The 18888-nt window shown below is 36.1% G+C and overlaps 1 protein-coding gene across 3 annotated transcripts in view; it reads left to right on the forward strand.

Annotated features, from left to right (window-relative positions):
* The window catches only part of CACNA2D3 (calcium voltage-gated channel auxiliary subunit alpha2delta 3), a 390394-nt gene that overhangs the window by 185491 nt on the left and 186015 nt on the right, over window positions 1-18888 (forward strand). For all 3 annotated transcript variants that reach the window (XR_011003009.1, XM_068201787.1, XM_068201786.1), the window contains exons 10-11: window positions 7856-7945; window positions 11594-11707. Coding sequence is in view for 2 of the 3 variants with exons in the window: in XM_068201787.1 (XP_068057888.1) it covers window positions 7856-7945; window positions 11594-11707 (204 nt within the window). In the remaining variant the exon portion in view is untranslated. The remainder of the gene's footprint in view (window positions 1-7855; window positions 7946-11593; window positions 11708-18888) is intronic.

Below are 18888 nucleotides of genomic sequence, written 5' to 3' on the forward strand. Positions count from 1 at the left end.
GGAGATGTATGATGCTGATGATTGCAGGGACTGAATTTTTAACAGTTCACTCTACCACTCTTTTATGTTGCTATTCATAGTCCTGACCTTTCTTAAGACACGTATCACTTAATGCAGCACTGTGGCTGGAAACATGCACGGAACCAAATAGTTTAACCAAACTATTAGCTTATGCTGAATAAACTTGAGTTTCTACCATTTTGGCAGTATATTTCTCTCTGTCTCTTTTTTTTTTTTTTTTTAACCATAATACACAGGATAAAAAATTTCCATTAAATGACCCTTAAGGAAAAAATCCCCGCTGTGACATACACGGATGCACACCCCGGTTCTTGCTGACTGCATCTTGCCAGGTTCATCTGACACCACTTGTACCAAATACAGACAGTTCTTAGGAGCAGAGATAAGAAATTACTCTGAGATGTTTGGAGCTTTTAATCTCACGAGGAAGGCAGCTGTCTCAATAACTCCAAATGAAAATTGCTCTCACAGGATCAGTACCCCAGTCTATACATGTCTTGAAATTATTTATTGAAGAACTACTTTGCTGTCTTTCTGCAAGGCTCAGATGTTTTCAGATGGAATCTTTCCACTCTGAGGATGTCACTTAAACGTGCTGAATGGTGTTCTTTGAATCGTGTTTAATATCTCAGCTTTAACAAAACAAAGAAACAGAATCTAGAATAGCTGTCCTTATCACTTGCACTTCATTTGTAGAGAGTTGAAGGGCAAACAGGCTTCTCAGCAGAATAAATTAAATTATACTGACTTGGGGCAGCCGGGGCAGGGCTGGGTGTGGGGAGAGACCAAGTCCTCCTTTTTAGGGAGAACTGAATGTGGTGTTTGCTCCTGCTGAGAGGGCTCTGTGGTGCCAGTACAGCCAGCCCCGCTCCTGCCAAGCCCTTCCCAGCCACAGCCTTGGCTCTCCAAGGTCCAGGCGTGAGTGGATCCTGGGTTTGGCACCTGCAGCAGCCCCAGGCAGCTGGGCTACAGCCAGAGCCTCTTCTGCTCCCATCCCCAGCCTGTCTAGGTAAAAGGAGACCTGGGAGCATCTTCAGGGAATGGAAGGATTTGTTTGTAGGCTACAGGAAACATGTTCAGCCTCAGGGCTTACAGCAGCCTGGGAAATGAGTGCTGCTTCGTGGTGTTGGTGCTGAATATTCAGTGGGATTAGGGGTAGCAAATAAACATGCTCGTTCACATTCAGGGATGGGTTGCAGGAACTCTTATCCATAATGTTCAGGGGATGTAACAGGCTGCCACAGAGCCAGACTTTTAGAAAATACAGTTAGTCAAAAGAAAGAAAGAGAAAGCTGTCTGATTTATACATTTTCTCATTGAAACACTGTCACTCTTGATCTCCTCCCTACCTCTTCTCTTTTTGGGAGGGAATCAGTACTGTAAACACAGTGCTCATTCCACACATTAGCTCTAGAACACTTACCATTATTTCATTATTTTCTGGACCACAGTAGTAAGGGAACAACTTACCTAAAAGAAAAAAAAAATCCACTCTCATTAAAGAATGAAAAAGCACTTAAAGCATTGTAGCTCTCTTATATCCACTCTGTGGTGACATTTTCCCTTCAGTAACATATTTTATTTTCCTATTGCAAGCACCAGGAAAGATATTACAAAGCCAACTTCAGTTCCATCCCACTCCTTCCATTTCTCTCTGTCTTTCAGGTAAGAATATACCTTAGAGTAAATCTGTACAACTATACATTTGTACAGAACAGAACATATACATTAGAATAAATCTGTACAAAGTGCACACAGAGGAAAGAAGCTGCATTTTCCTTTGAATAACATCCCAATTATTATTGATGAAGCATTCTTTTCCTCTAGAATATGTTGTCTTTATTCCATTTGCATCTTTACTTAAATTAAGAGTTAAGATTCCACTGGAATGTCTGAACTGAACTCTTCTCTCACAGCTATATTAGCAAGGGGTGAAAAGTTAGACTTCTTAATTTATATGGTAATAGAGCTCAAGTTAGCCAAAGATTCTTGATCCTGCATCATTTTGTTAAGTAAAGAGATTAGTTCGACAGAAAATAAAACATAGCATCAGTATTTTTACCTTTGCCATGTTCAGCCTGGCTAAATGAATGTTTTGAAGACTGGTACAGATTTCATAGTGATTGGTGTAGCAAAAGCAGGAATGTTTTTTGAACAAACCTAACCCCATACAAGTAAGTTAGGGTTACTTGATCAAAAGACCACTCCTTTGTTAAAGCATTAATAAATGTCTGCTATATTACAGTAGATTTTTGAGGGACATCAAGTACACTTAGTATCATTAAGCATTTTAATGCTTAACAAACACATCCATGCATTTTTGTGATGGGAAAGGAACAAAGGCTGGAGAAAACACGTTTTAGGCCTGAATCTCCAGCATGTTACGTGCTTTTCTTTAAGAAAGTGTGAAGATACTTTGAAAGAAGTGATAGTTTAAGCATCTACACCTCATCCCTGCCAGCTGAAAGAACAGCCAAGTAATGTAGGCTTGAGTTGTAAATCTTCATTTAACTTTAGGTTTTTGTACTGCTGGCAACAACCTACAAGGAGGAGATGCTAGTATAATTTGTATAATCTATTTAGAAACTTCCCCAGGTTTTGAGCAAATTGTTCTTTTACTTTCCTGCAAAGCTGCTAGTTCTGCATCTGCTTGTTGTGTGTAGTTTTGAGAGCAATGAGGATCTAATTGAACCTGGAATTTCTGTCAGGTACACTTCAGAAAGCATTCTTCTTTTCAGAAACCTTATTCAATGGAGTTTGCTTCATGTATTTGTAAAAGACAAAGTTACAACTTCAAATATGTTTGTGTTTTGATATGCCAGAGATGTGAGTGGTGTTAATATATGTGCCACCAGTTTTCCTAAGATACACATAGGGATCCCAGTACCAGAATTCTTCCAAGATAGAGTGTTTCAACTTTCATTTTACAATGGGAGAATACAGTAATTTGTTTTTGGAATAATTATAATGTCAGGTGATATGGCAGGTGTCACTCTGTCTCCACTTATTTCTAAAAGTTTTCACAGCCTAGCAATTGTCATAAATTTTTGTGTTGGCACATACCTACCCTGCAGTTCACTTTAGATATATGGATATTGTAAGCTATCCCTAATTTGCAGAACTTGATTTAAGTTTCATTTATCACAAAAATTAAATCTGTAATTACATTGGGTAGCATAACTGAGGTTGAAATTAATCTGTGATCCTAAATGTGGTTTAGTAATATAAAATATGCAAGGTATATTTGAATTTTACCAGACTATTTTATAATTTGGCATCAGTGTTAAACAGCTGCTACCTTGAAGTGTATCAATTTGCTATACACAAATTTAAAAAAGAGTGGGAAATAGTTCAGACACTATTCTGTCACCGTCTGCACTTTCTCCACAAATTACAAACATGTGGAACTGCCTATTTTAATACTAGTTTTCTTGGGCCAAGAGGTTTTCATCTTTGAGAAACTCCATGTTACAATTTACCTACCCCAAAGGAATCGGATGACAATCTGATTTAATGTAACTTCAGATTTAAAGTAACAATATTACAATATACATTCCTTTTTTATATGTTTTTTTAATGTACTATATATGGGTTGAGGACATTTCTCTGTAAATGTTTCCAGATTAAATATATCATCTTCTAGATGCACAGATAGGCACAGTAACTCCAAACTAAATCAAGAATTTACCCCAGTGTAAATTCAAATGACAGAAATAGACAGATGTAATGTATAACTTCCAAAAAGCTTTTATTTTTCTATGCAATTACCAGAAATTAAATAACCAGAAGTCTGATTCAGCAAAGAAGCTGAGTGAAATTGCCAATAAGAGGTTGGTAAATACAAGTTTTGCATATTGAATTTTATTTAAGCAAATTACTTTTGCATATTTATCCATCTCTGTCAGATGTCAAAAAAAAAATCAATTGCATTGCTTAGCTGTTAAAAACCCCAAAACAGTAAAGTCTCACTGAAGTCTACTCTTATTTTGAAACTGTCAAGCTGCTATAGTCCCTCAAAAATTTCAGTAAGCCCCTGACCACTGAAATTTGGTCTGATGTTTTCTATTGCAGTAACTAATTTACTTAAGAAGAATTTGGTTTTAATCTGAGCGTATTGAATCTTGAGCTCTTTGCTCAGCATTGTTTTTATTATTATTGTTTCCAGTAAAACCCCCCTTCTTTTCCAACACAACGTGCTAGGAAACAGAAGGGCTTGGATAATCATCTCAGTCAGGTAACCTGTAACTGCCCTGACAAAGGGTTTGGAACGAGGTGATGCCTAAATGCATTTTACACACGTGATGCACATTTATCTGTCAGTGCATGTGGGTAAACCTCCCTGGGACACACAAGTGAACATCGCTCTCCCACCTCACACAGGCCTTCTGACTGGTTTTTTTTCTTTCCTATTTATGTGCTCTTGTAGTCCACCTTCACAAATCTGATAAATCTTTGCCAAGTATGTCCCAGGGCCATTTGGAGTTACAGCATGTGTGGATAGGCATGGGAAGTAATTCTAGAAGTAGCAAAGACTTGCAGTAAAGCTGACAAGGAAACCTGGAGCAATGTTGAACCCATTAATAATGCTTTTCTGTAGGAAGCTCAACCTTGTCCGACAGTTAATAGCAAATATCATGCTTTTCCAGTGTAACTGTATAACCTCTGTGCATATAGTTGTGAACTGTTCCTTTTTGGAATCAGTGGAAAGTGCTTTATTCATTGGCTTGAATCCATGGTCCTGTACCCAATCTAATATGGGTATTCCTACTCATCATGAGTGGTACTTTATTTTTGGTAAACATAAGTAGGCTCTAACAAAATATTTGTGCAAGGTACTGGGACTCCTGTGCAGCATATTGGCTTAACAAGAATGAAATCAGAACTTTGGTGGTTGTAATAAAAATTAAACTCAATTAAGTAATTCCGAAGCCCTAAAGTAAATAAAAATAATTTTAAAAATGCATTATTTTTTTCTAGGTAAGTGGGAAGAGTAGAGATGGGCACTTCATTTGGTCAGTTTATGAGAGTAAACTTGCTGTTCGTTTCCCTCCATTTTGTCAGTGCCAGAGAGAGATAATATAAAGGGAAACAGGTTTCCAGGACTTCCAGTAGAGGGATCTGCTGTAGACCACAGCAAGCTCAACTTACTGAGTGATGTACCTCTGTGTGTGAGGCTTTAGGCAGTGTTCTCATGTGAAAATGCATTAGAGCAACCTGTGTGGTCTAATCTGTGTGCCAGTTACAAGGTGAGCCAAGCTCACTGCTGTGACACTGTCATGATGCTGGGGAAAAAAACCATTGGTATAATTCTGAAAATGTTTGCTACAGTGAACATGAATGCTGGGCATTTGGGATTGCCTCAGCTGGCATCTTCTGTGCTTTTCTGTGTGTGTCTGAGATGGGCTGGTGGTTGTCACAGCCCTTACCTGGAACTGGAGAACTGGAGCTCAGTTCTCTGTGTTACTGTACCTTCACCTGCTTTCAGATGCATTTGTTTCCTGTTTTCAGATGTCAAATGAAGATGGCTGTAGTTTGCTCTTTTCCTTTTATGCTTGTTTGGAAAGGATAAAACTTTGAAGGTTATGGAGTATTTTTATATTATTTTAATGGAAGCCAAAGAATTCCCCCCCATGGCTGTGCAGCTGGACTCTACTGTTTGCTTGGAGGGTGACCACTTTCCCTTTGCTTCCAGAATATAAAAATTTGTCATCTTCTTGTGATCATAGATACCAATCAGGCTGTCTAATCTCAATAAAGCTTGTGAGGCCATTACAACAGCCTCTAAGATAAGAGATCAGAAAAAGGAGCTGCCTTGGAATTTCCTGAGAATTGCCACTGAATTAGCAAAACATCCTTCAGGATTTGTATGGGCTAGATAAATCAGCATCTCATTTTGGCTACAAGTTTGACAGCTTCTGCCACAAAAGAAAAAGTCAGTTTCTGGCCTTCATCTCAGAAGAGTTTTTAAATATCCTGCAATGACCTGGAATTGGGAAAGGAAAATCAAATTCTTGCCCGTGTTCAGACTGCCCCCTCTGCCTCCCTAACTTTGCCTTTGTTTGGAATCATGAAAAGGGCTCTGAATATGTGTCAACTCCCAAGCAGAGATTTGCTGAAATAAATTGCTTAGCTTGAATTATTTGAATTCATTAACTCTGAAATCCTGGTAAATCAAAAGTAGGAAACTAAGAAGTAACAAAAATGCAAGTTGCTATCAGATACTGAAAGACAATTTTACCTAATCCCTGAAGAATGAAAACTTAATGTAATCATCTAACCAAGTATGATCCCAAATCCTTACAGTGTTCATTTAACTGTGAGGCTAGAAAAGGGGAATACACCAGGGTGTACCAAAGAATGCTTTCAACAGCCTCATTATAAGAGAAATTCCAAGTTCAATCATGATAATTGGTTATGAATTTGCCCTCTTGTTCAGTTATGCCAAAGCCATATATAACAGCAGTGTGATTTTAATGTTCTGTGTAACTGTCCCATGACACAGAGAACATGAAGGATATTAAAAACCATCCTGGGCTTCTTCTCATTTACGTTCTGGAAGACCTCATCCTGACTTACCTGCACATGTGGATTTGTATCCTCATTCTCCTCAGCTCGTGTCTTTCAGACCCTTCTGGATGATCACAGACACCTCCCCAGCTGAACACTTCTGTGCTTCCTCACTCAGCTTCTGTGGAGCTCTGACCCTGTAATTTTGTAATCAGACATCAGTGTCTGATTGTCATAATTGTGTGCCTAATTTGCATTCAGAATTACCAAGATTATGCATGTCAATTAGATATATGAGTCTGCAATTAGATATTGCACATTCTGGTATTTGTACATGGAAATTAAGCATACAGTTGCCCAGGAATGTTTGTGCACACAGTTGGACAGATACCCCAGTCAAACAAGAGCTCCAAAATTACAGCAAAAAGAGACTGACATAAACCAGTTTATTACTAAAAAGAGCTCTTTAAGTTGTAAAGTTGAAGTATGCTTTTTGACTCATTAAGAGCTGGGGACTCCTGCTTTTTGAGATCTGTTTGGTTTCTGAAAGTTATTTAAAGTGGAATTAAGGTGATTTTTATGTCATTCTGAAATCATGTATCCTTTTTCTTTAAACTGATATTTCAGTGGTATATATCTTGCCCTGACATTTTTTCTCTACTAATTGGGTTGAAATACCCTATTCTGTTTTGCAGTACTTTTGTACTTTTTAGCCAGTTGTGAAGACTGAAAAATAGCACTTTGCAAAAGTGTTGCCTCCCCTGCTATTTCCCATCACATAGGTCTTCATTTTCTTCTTACAAATCAATTGTCTTGTCTTCTTGTGTAGAGCAGTTTTTAATAAGTCTAGTATTAATATTGACACTGACAAACTACATTTATACTTCAATGACCTAATGATTAGGATCTACCATCTTTTGGAGCTGTATACTCTCAAAGCTAAATTTTAGAAAGAATTATTTTATTAAATATCAGATTCTAAAAACCTACAGGGATAATAGTTAGAAATTATATAAAATTACTATATGAAGTGAAAAGGTCAAGAAGATCTCTAAATAAAAACACAAAAATCCAAAACAAAATTATTTGATTGAATAAGTAGCCAAAAATGTATCAAAAATGTGATGCCTTTGCATTATTTTTGTCCTAAAACATGCTTAGTTTAGTGTTAGTTAAAGAGTCAGAAAGGATTAACTGGGAGTTATTTTGTTAATTAGTGTATGTGGTCATTTAAGCCTAAGAAGTTGGTCTAAATTATTCAGAAATCCTTAATCATCGACAGGTCTGTTGTAACATTCTGACAAATGAAACCTTCTTCATGTTTCAGCATTTCAGGGAACACCTTGACAAACTTTTTGCAAAAGGAATTGGAATGCTGGACATTGCTTTAAATGAAGCTTTCAACATGCTCAATGAAGTAAGTTCATGCTTTTCAGATCCTTTTTGTTTTTCACTTCCTTCTTGTTTTCCCTTTTTTCAACTGAGTTTATATTAATGAAAATGTTTTAAAATGTTTCCTGAAGTACAATCATGTATTTTGTGGAAAAATACAGAAGTGTGTTAGTCTGCTGGAAGATGGAAAAAACTCATCTAAACTAAATAGCAAAATGTCTTTTGATTGAAGGATGTACCTTGGAAATAAAAGCTCAAACCCAAATATTCTCCAAAGAAGTCTGACTTGACAAGTGTGCCTGTCTTTATGCTGTGTGATCCTAGATTAATTAATGGTTCTAATTCCTGTGTATTCATCTTGAAGGGCAATATTGATTGATTCTTTTCCAGGCAGAAAATCCTAAAATGAAAAAAGGAGTATCTTCTTCCACCCACTGCTCATGTGTTCAGTTAGACAGTGTGGAACTAATGCCTTCATGTGGTGCATGCCAAAAATAACAATGGGAAAAGGTGCATGAAGTTAAGGACACTGTAGGCTGTTTGTAGAGGTTTTATTAAGAATTGTGGGCACCTGGGAACCAGAAAAACAGTATGAATGCCTCAGTGCAAGAGATGTTCTGTGCTAGTCCTCCAAATGTATGTAAACAGAAAAAAAATCACATTGCAGGAAGTGAAGACCTGAAACAAGATCTGTTTTGCTTTGGTTTAAAATCTGTGAGGTAACTGAAGGTATAATGATGAATGTGGTATAAAAATCTCATTAGACAATCTGGTAGCTCTGAGACTAAAGGGATCTGACATCCTATGTGCTGAATTGTACCCATGATGAGAGGTCTGTAAGATCATGATGGACTATGCTATGTGTGTTATCAGATCTCTTCAAGGTGCTGTATTGATTGCTTCTATTTATACTTCAAAATGAAGTTTTAAATAGGTTCAATACTTCTTGCATATAAACTTCCAGAAATGTCAGCATAAAAATATTTTCCATTTTATACAGTCATATCTGTAAAATCTCTGGAAGATTCAGTTAAGGCCACCTAGGCCAGAGGAAAAGCTAAATCTCCCCTTAGCAGAGTACAGCAAACCATTTTCCACTTTGTCTACAGGATGTGACCTTTATGTGCCAGAAGCCTTTTCTTTGAATTATAGGTTAACTAAGGATGTCTTTTCTTCATTAAAAAAAAAAAAAGGAAGTGGGTGAATAGGGAGGGGGAAGGAGTGGGTGGTGGTATAGTAAAGGAAAAAAATAGAGAAAGCTTTGTGTTACACAAATAGTCTATAAAGACTCTGGTTGGATTTTTAAATGGTTCAGGGGTTACACTAATTAAACTCAGTCAATTTTGCCTTGCAATTACCTTTCAATATTTGCTATGGTTGTCAAGACTTGAAGATGTTTGCTACTGATACCTTTGAAAAAGCATGCTTAAAAATCCACTTCCAAATGCTTTCCAATTGTCAATTTATGCAGTGTACATTATAGAGAGGAAGAATACAGAAGTGCTTGGTACAGTAGTTAGACACCTACTATGTCATGTGACAACCGCAATTATCTCTTTTGGTGACAAATGTGCTCTTTGAAGTGATTACCTTTAAAAAAATCATAACCAATTAAATAAAATTCTGTGACATTTCAAAGACTGTTAATCACAACCAACTGCTGTAAATGTCAGGATGCATTGAAATTTTTTCTGCTAACTGATGAATCACTGAGTTAATTGTAGTTCATCATAAGCCCCTTGTCATTGTTATTATTATGGAAAACACTTTCATCACTCTTGCTATTCAATAAAATTAAAAGTTTTAGACAAATATGAGAAGATATTACTCATCAAAGTATTTGAATTTAATCTCATTCTTCAAAATATTCAGATAACTGTGAAGAGTAATGCAGATGCATACAGAGTGGTGTTTTAAAATAAATGTACAAAGGCATTTCCCCTTCATTAATTTCTCTTTTCAGATACCTTGTCACTTTTAAAATATATTGTCCATGTGAGGAAGATATGCCTAGACAAAGTAACTTCACCTTTATATGAAAATAATGTCTGTAAGATCATGAAGGAATGCCACTTAAATAATTCTGGTTCTGGTTAAGACTGGAAAACCTGTCATGATGGGAGAATTAGAAGGGGTGACTGCCTTGCAAATTTCACAGAGAAGAGTTTTCGCCCAGGCAGTGATCACAATATAGCTAACTGTAAATTCACATTAGCTGCCCTTTAAGGCAGAGTGTTTCTGGTACTGCTTGCTGAGGTTTCTGTTGGATGAAAAGGAAGCTGATCTTGAGGAGAGATGCAGGTGATGGAAATGGTTGTTGAATGTGGCTGTGGTTACTCAGATATAGAATTGTGAAGGCAGAAAAGACAGAGGACTTCTGGAACCCACCACCCACTCTTTCCTATTGCAGGCATTTCTACAAAGATGAAATTTTATAGGAAAACTTTTTTTAGAAAAAGTGGGTTTTAGAGTTTGCAAAACAGTGAATGTGTAAGGGTGACTAGACTGAGGAAAGCTTAAAAGACAGAGCTGTTGGTAGTCCAAATCAAACCAGAATACTCTGAATAATTTTTCATGACTGCAGGAGCAGTCAGAGTCCCTGCAAGGTAATTCACCTGAGAACATAGGTACTGCTTTTGAAATGGGACCACCCTCCTCTGGGGCACAGCAAAGCTGGTGAGGTGGGACAAGGTAATTCTTGCTTGGCTTTCTCAGCATCAAGAGAGGGGTGATAGGATAAGGCCTTGCCTTACCTCAGATGTGATGATGTACATGAAAACTACAAGAAAGTAATTGTAATATCCCATTTATTGATGTTTTCATAGGGTTTTTTTTAAGTGTTCATACAGAGAAATTAAAAAATCAAATAATTTTACAACATTGCTTTTTTTTTGTGCTAAAAGGTGGATGTTTCACCAAAATACCTTAGTTCATAAGAACCTATTCTCCAACCAAAGCAAATGGAGACACATGGATTCAGAGTCAGAGCACCAACTCCAGAATGAAGAGATCAAAGCTCATATTATGGCAATGTGTTTGCTCTTTGACAGGAGAAAATCCCATTTGTATAAAGATGAAGCTTCCTTTGCTTATGCCAGAGGATTGCTGATTGCTGTCTGAGTACCTGTGCTCAAGTACTGCACCTCAGCAGCCTGAATTACTTCTATGTATTCATTGTGGGTAATAGGAGAATCTCAGAATATATAAATATGAACTGTGTTCTCCCAGATAAATATTTAAAGGAAAATAGCATATGGAATGTAATCCTGAGTGAATATGAATGAATGCCATATGAATGGTCAAATGTCTCTCAGGAGTGGTGTATGTCCTCTACTTTGCAGAAAAATCAGCATTCATTACTTCTTTTTGTGTAACATGTTCTTTCAAAAGGATATTTAAATCAAAGCAAACCCTATGGATGCATCAATACTCATCATCTATCAAAACCAGGGGAATACCATTTTAATTTTGGGTAGTACTATATCTATGTATGTTTCTTATTTTTCAATTCACTAAGAACATAAAATCTATGAAAAAATGTTTTCAGCCTGAATATTTTTGACTTTTTCTACAGATGCTAGAGATTTGACAATGTCCATGTTTACTAAGTGTGGTCCTGTCTCTCTTCATATAACAGGAACGTGCTGTTCCTAATGGTTGTTTCCTTTTGCAGTTCAATCACACAGGACAAGGAAGCATTTGCAGCCAAGCCATAATGCTGATCACTGATGGAGCTGTGGACACATATGATACCATATTTGCAAAATACAATTGGCCAGACAGAAAAGTAAGTGTGTTATCACCTTTACTGAATGGGAAACCCAAAGCTTCATATCCAGTCTAAAGTGTGTATCTATTGAAAAGTCAGTAACAATCTTTCTAATGATCTATAAATTATTTTGGATCACTAATTAAAAAAAAAAGTGATGCTTATATGGTATTGCCTGAGGATAGAGATGGCCTTTTACTGTGGTAATGGACTCAGGTTAATAAGATATAAAGGCACTATTTCCCTCGAGGTTACATTTTTGAGCATTATTTAATCCTTCCCCTGAGACACATCATTAAGTATGAAAAAAACAAATTCTTTTTTTCTCCTAAAATACATATTAATAATTCAGTGCTTTTTCAAGCTAAAGATGGGTATGTACTATGGACAGTGAGTGGCTTACTATGACAGGAGAAAGAGCAGATGTAGTACCCAGTATTTTTAATTTCTTCATTTGACAGAGTGAGGGATAGAGCTGAAAGTTGGTAAGATTTTATTAAAAATGTGTTTGGCTCAATTGATCTGTGTAACAGAATTTGGCCAGAGTTAAATTACCTCATTATATAGCAAGTGGAAATTTCACAGTAGGGCAGAAATGCCTTGAATTTACCTGATGAGGAAACTCTAGTGGGCCTTGTGTCTCTATGTGACATAATTTTCTTCTACATTTTACCTTCTGCTAAAGCAAGCTTTGGGACTATTTTAGGAAGTTTTTGTAGTTCTTTGCCATGCTATATGCCTGTGGAAGCAAGAACCACACAGTTTGAAGTGCAGTTTGAGCAAGTAATTGATTAATGTGACTGTGCTGCATGGGGTTCTGTACTCTGTGAAAAAAAGTAGCTGTTTTAATTTTCAGCTTTTAGTCATGTTTCTCTTTTATAAAATTCTGTTTATTTTCTGAATGGTTTCTCTAGCTCTCTTTTATGCAAACATAATATTGTTCCACTGAAAAGGAGGCCTAAAAGCTAAAGGTTTTGTGGCCAGTCCTTCCTCTCTTACTCAATGGGATACCATCTAATTTAAGTTAAGCCCTCAGATATTCCATGAGAACATTTTACTTTATCTAGCAAAACTGGTGTTGAAGGAGAGTCTCAGAATCTCTCAGAAGGATGTGCCCCTGATGTGCTGCATTTTCTTATTCTTTGGAGTTGGTTCCTCTCTTAAGAAGAAGAGACTCTGGGGAAAATCTTATCGTAGGAAATCAGCAAGGAAAGAATTCTCTGAAAGAGTCAGCTAAGTATTTTCACAAAAACATGTGTTGTGCATCTTTCATGTGCTAATCCACAGCTCTATCTGAGATAACAACGCTCAGCACAGCTGTTGCAAAAAGCAGCAGGAGAGGTTTCCATTGGGAATTCTTCTGCAAAGACCTAGCATGAAGAGTCCTGCCTTGTTCAGCAAGGACATGATGTCTGCGGAGCAGCTTTTAGTTAATGTGCAATATTGTACTCAACGCTTCTAAAAATATTTAATGTATTAACACAGCCTTGTAAACTGTATTTTAAGAAGCATGTATGGAAAAAAAATCTAATCGGTTTTTCCTCATTTCAGCCTGAAATATTTCAGTATGAAAAACGTAAAAGATTTCCATATGCAGGCTTTAATGCATTAGAGCTTTGAACGTCTTGGTTGGATTTGTTATTCTAGAAAGGAAAGCTATTGAAAATGCAATAGCCTACATACTTGCAGTGTCAGTGTGCCTAGAAATTATGCATGCCATGCACTTGAAATTCACTGCCTTTGCATTACGCCCTTTTATTCTCTCCAAAACTGTTTTTTTATATTTACAAATCACACCTTTGAACTGCTGGATAGTTTTTATTAAGTACATCTTTTTCCTTATTATCTATGTATTGCCCTGCCATCTTATAATTTTTATTTTTCCTACATTGTGATACGGGGGTTGACAGTGGTGGAAAAGGCAATAGCTCTAATTGAGGTAAATTCTCAAGTTTCTGTTTACCTCAATTACCTGGTTAGCAAAGTACCAATTTCAGTAACAGTCGATCTAATGTTAAATAACAGCAAATAGTTTATAATTAGTTGCAACATAAGCATTTTGTTCTCTTATAGAAAGGAAAAAAAAAATCTTTATACAACTGTAAAGACTTTAAAAGTTTGTCAGTGAGAATCTCTAAAAATGGAGACTGAATAGAAACTTGCAGGATATAAACACCAGTTTGTATTTTCTTCCTTTTCCCAAACCATTTATATCTTTGCAAAAGACAGCCTTAAAAATATATATATATATATCAGGTAAACAGGGAAAAGAGCACTTTATTGCATATTATTGGAGATATATTCTGCCTAACAACAGATTAAAAAGAATCTTCCTTCTGATAATGCATTAAAATAAAATTGTGTTGCAATTATTAGGAAAGGGAATAAAATGGCTCCAGTTAAATCCCCAAAGTAGCTTAGCTTAAGCAATTGAGTTTTTTGAAGGAAATCAGCCTGATTTTTTGTATGAACTAGGAAATTATGACCATCAAAAGACTATTAAAAATCGTCTCCTGGACTGTTTCCCTGAAAGAAGGAATGCTTTCATTTTACTGGGTTTTTTATGAGTCTCTGTCTTCCTTAGCAAAAAAAAAAAAAAACAAAAACCTGAAAATATTTCCCCATGTTTACTTAGTATCTTCTGCTACTTTAAATGTAAATCTAGTAGATGCTATTTTTATAACACACTATATTTTATTTATATGACTAGTTGTTAACATCTATTTCCTTTTTTTTATGAGGCCATAGGCGCAATCTTAAGGAGCTGATTCTCACGCATTAGAAATGAGTTTGTGCTATATACATAATTTTTCTCATTCATGAAACTTACATTCAGTACTTTCAAATTTCTGTGATTCATTCAAGGCAACTCTGCCATGTGAAGTACCAAAAAGGGAATAATCAATCCACAAGAGTAAATAAATCTACACATCTCATATAAAAGCCCAGCTCTTCATCATGTAGCAGAAATAAGTATTTAAAAGGAATTGTACCAAGAAAGTGTTTGTTTACAATAAGAGCTATTATATAGTTGCAATATTTTGTTTTTAAGATGTCCTATTTCAGGAGAAAGCCTTTTAAGTCTCAAAATATCTTTTTGATATCAGTTGTACCAGAATCATGCTTTTATTCTACGTTATTGCTCCTACTATGAGATCCAAATGCATTATCAGAAACCAAGGAAAATACTGCACTTAGGTATTTCTCTAGGCCCCTTATTCTAATCCAAAAGGATGAAAGGCCATGGGTATGGGAGGCAGGCAGACAGATAGAGGTGACTACATGGAAAGATAGTGCTTCAGGTCTGCTCCCAGAAGATAGTACCACTAATGATCTTTTCTTAAATAAAACTGTCCTACTTCCTTTCTAGTGGAAAATTCCAACAAAAACTAAGATAAAATTCCATGAAAACTAATCTTATAAATGTTGCTGAAATGCCTTAGCACATCAAAAAATGAAATTATGAAGAGATTAGAGATATTAACAGAGCTTCAAGCATTGTCAGGTTCTCAGCTGACAGCCATTTTAATCACTAACTGAAAATGAGTAAACTTGGAACAGAAAGCATCTACTTAAATATTATTTAACATATTTATTTTTATTATTTTAAATATAGCAAGACAGTTCTCAGAATCTTGTGATATTGCAAAGGAAAATAATGCAGTAAATTCTCTTCTATTAATTTGCACAACATTTTCATGATTGTGCAAGGGAACTACTTTAAACTATTAACTCACTGACAACTCCATGAAGTTTCATGATGTTTTTTCTCTACTGGCTAAAATGACCTATCGCCTGCATATTTGAGAATTTTTTCCCTCTCCTCCATTTCCCCATTGTTTTTTGTGGCTGTCAAGTTCTGTACTTCTGCAAAACCCATCTACTCGTTTTGGAGAAGCCAAAAAGCATTTCTTCCATAAACATAATTGAGAGCAGAATCTAAAATCACATTGAGATCAAGGGGAAATCAGTATTTCAGTCTGGGTACAGACTTCTAGTATATCTTTTGGGTCAATGCAACACTCAGGTGGTCAAGGAAGATGTCAGCTTTGTGATTTTTCATGACTTGTGGCCACCAGAAAGAAATGTTCCGCTCCCGTGACCTGAGAGGTCTTTGCTTCATTATACTGTACTATATGAAAAATCTGGAAAAGAAAGCTAAAGAATCATTGAATCATTTGAACTTTATCCTCCCCTTTGGGTGTGTCTTTGAGTCTGAAAAGCATTTGCTTTCATAATTATGTGAAACAGCTATATGCTATGGTAAATATATGCAAAACCAGAAGCACTAATTACTTACTAAGTCAAGTCAAATGGAAACCAAAATCCCACCTAAAGTTTCCTCATTTTCTAGAATCAAATCCAGATAGAGAATCTGGGATAAAAATACCTCTGTATCCAGTTACCTTGTTAGTTATTCTGCAGCCTTTCTTTTTCTGGGCAAGTAACAGGGAATAGAACTTCATCTGTCTGTCTCCTATTATTCTGAGGGCTCTGGGTAGAATTAATTTTGTATGGCACAGAAATATTTTCTTTATGCCTTTATGCAACAAGGCAGAGATTTAAGATGGTTTCTATCACTGCTAAGACTTCAAGTAGAATATAAAGCATAACTGCAAGAACATCTTTATTCCAACTGCTAAGTGATTATGGTGTAGAAAGACCTAACAGCCAGTGCTGCCCATGTCTGACTGGAACCGTTGAAATTACAATATAAATAGTTCCATGACTTTTAAGTGTTTATACCTACTCTTACATCTGCTTTATAGGAAAAATTTCACAGTCTGGCAGGTCTCTGGATCTATATGCAGTACTTAAAATTATAATTGAATCCAGAGAGCAACACCTTGAAATTTGCTGGATTTATATTTGATTTCATAATAGAACACTAGATTTGCAGGCAGTAATAATCAGTTAACAGCTCCTTAATTATGTGGGACTTTCATGCATACTTTTACAGGATCAGTATTTATGGTACATTTAATAATATATGGCTTTCTTAAATATTTAATAAATACTTGGTCATTCCTGGTGAGAACTGGTCACGTGGTCACTAAACTCTTAATATCAATCTGCTTATTTATATTAGATATCTATGAAATAAATATGTACATTTAATTGTTCTGCCCTTTTTTTTTTTTAATCTAGAATCCTATTTAGTGATCCACAATCTAATGGCTTCAACTGCTGTATATAAAATAAATGTCTGAGCTTTGGGTATATGTAAAATTCCCCAAACATTTAGCTTCTGCCATAGGACAGGAGAGGAGGCTTTCCTTACCCTCCTTTAGCAAAGGAAGATGAAAACATGGCATGAAAACTATCCTAAAGAAGTTAATGTATGCTGTGAGAACAGGCTACAAGGGAATCGGTGGCTCCGTCGTGGCACTGCAGTGGAGGCAAATCATCTTTCTCTTCATGTCTGCCCTCCACGGGTTGCAAACCTTTCTGCAGACCCTTAAGCAAGTCTGTAGCTTAGGAACGAGGAGAAGTTGGCAACATGGAGCATTCGTACAGCAAATTGAATGTCTCATGCGCAGTCCTGTCTGGATGTTATTAAACTGATTTTCTTTCTGAAAAGGCTGACGTACTTTGGAGGCAGATGCCATTACTGCTACACAAACCTGGTGCTTTATTACTGGTTATCTCAAGAACAAAAGAAGGTCCAGACACTTTATATGCCTTTCAAGCTATGACGTAACTTACATTAATTACTTACCTTTTTAGGCACTCCTGTAGCATGATCAAAGATGGGGTATGAGATCAAGCAGAAGTTTTTGATTTCAGGATAAAGAGAAACAACTCATCACAGCCAAATTCGTGCCCCAAGTGTGACTTCATTTTGAAAAAAAAAGTTTAAAAAAGATTTTATTTTGCCTTATTACTGCTCCTCTTAGAGAGAAAAATAGGCAGATAGGTCCTGTTTCAGTGAGTATTTTTTTTTGGTCAAAACTACCATAATGATTTCTACAAATTTGTCACGAGTATTTTTACTTAAATTCTTTTATATGACACTCAGAGTAGTTAAGACCTCTTTTTCAGTCACTTGTCAGTTTAATTTGCCATGAAGAGACTTATCCTGCAGTGTTTAAATTGAAAAAATGGAGAGATGTTTTTTGTGAAGATAAAGGTAATTAAATATTATCCTCAGGGTATATATGGATTGCCAGAGGATCACTTGCTGGCTAGAATCATGGAGGGGCTAATGCTTTCTGAATGTTTGAAGACTTTTAGATGAAATGATAATTTTCACCCATTGAAAATGCATATTCAGAGTGCCCTTACCATGCTGATATTTGTAATATAATCAGAAAGATACGAAAGTGAATTAGCCGTGAGTTATAAAGAACACCTTATAAGTAAGGGACAGTCTAAATGGAGAATAATCCACAATTTGAAACAGATTATCTAAAGTACCCTTTGGGAACTCATGAGTATCACTAACACAAAAATGATTCTTTTTCCTTGTAAAAAAGAAGATAACTTTTATGTAGGATGTAGACAGAGAGAGATCCAAAACTTGAGATAAAATAGGTGTCCATAAAACGTGCCTAGATGACTACAAGTAATCACTATTTGCCTCTGGCATAAAACTCCTTGTGGCTGAAATGTTTGGCTGATGGCCACTATTAACAAGAGAGACCAAAACATAAGAAGTGAATATCATAATAAAAAACTGATATATTATGGATTCTGTTTACTAAACAAACCCCAAACAACCAAACCTTCTCCTGATAGTTTATGTGCTGTAAGGTCTTAGTTTTTCAAAATTATCATGCCAAAAGCAAGACACTTAAAGTGGGCATGGTAATTGCACAAATATGCCTATTTTGTTCTATGGACTACGTCTATTCCTGAGGTAATGTTTTTTTGTGAAGAATTGTGTCATCTGCTTAAGGAAATGGTGAGATCATTTATTTGTTGAAGTTCTTTAACAGCATAATAAAAACTGTATTTAGTTTGTGTGGTTTAAACTGAGAAATGGTGCAGTTATCCTAAAAGCCAGGATTCGGTTTATAGACTGTTTTAATTCTCTTTATAATGTATGCATCTTCCTAAATATTACAGACAGAAAAGAGATGTTGAAATTTGTCAGAGCTGCTCTATTTTAGATGAGTATCAACAGTCCCTGTAGAATATCAAGAATGTATATCGTTGATTGTAAGTGGCCCACCACCAAAAAGGTGAACATAGCTGCA

Source organism: Anomalospiza imberbis, chromosome 11 (genome assembly GCF_031753505.1).
Source record: "Anomalospiza imberbis isolate Cuckoo-Finch-1a 21T00152 chromosome 11, ASM3175350v1, whole genome shotgun sequence".
Classification (NCBI taxonomy): domain Eukaryota; kingdom Metazoa; phylum Chordata; class Aves; order Passeriformes; family Viduidae; genus Anomalospiza; species Anomalospiza imberbis.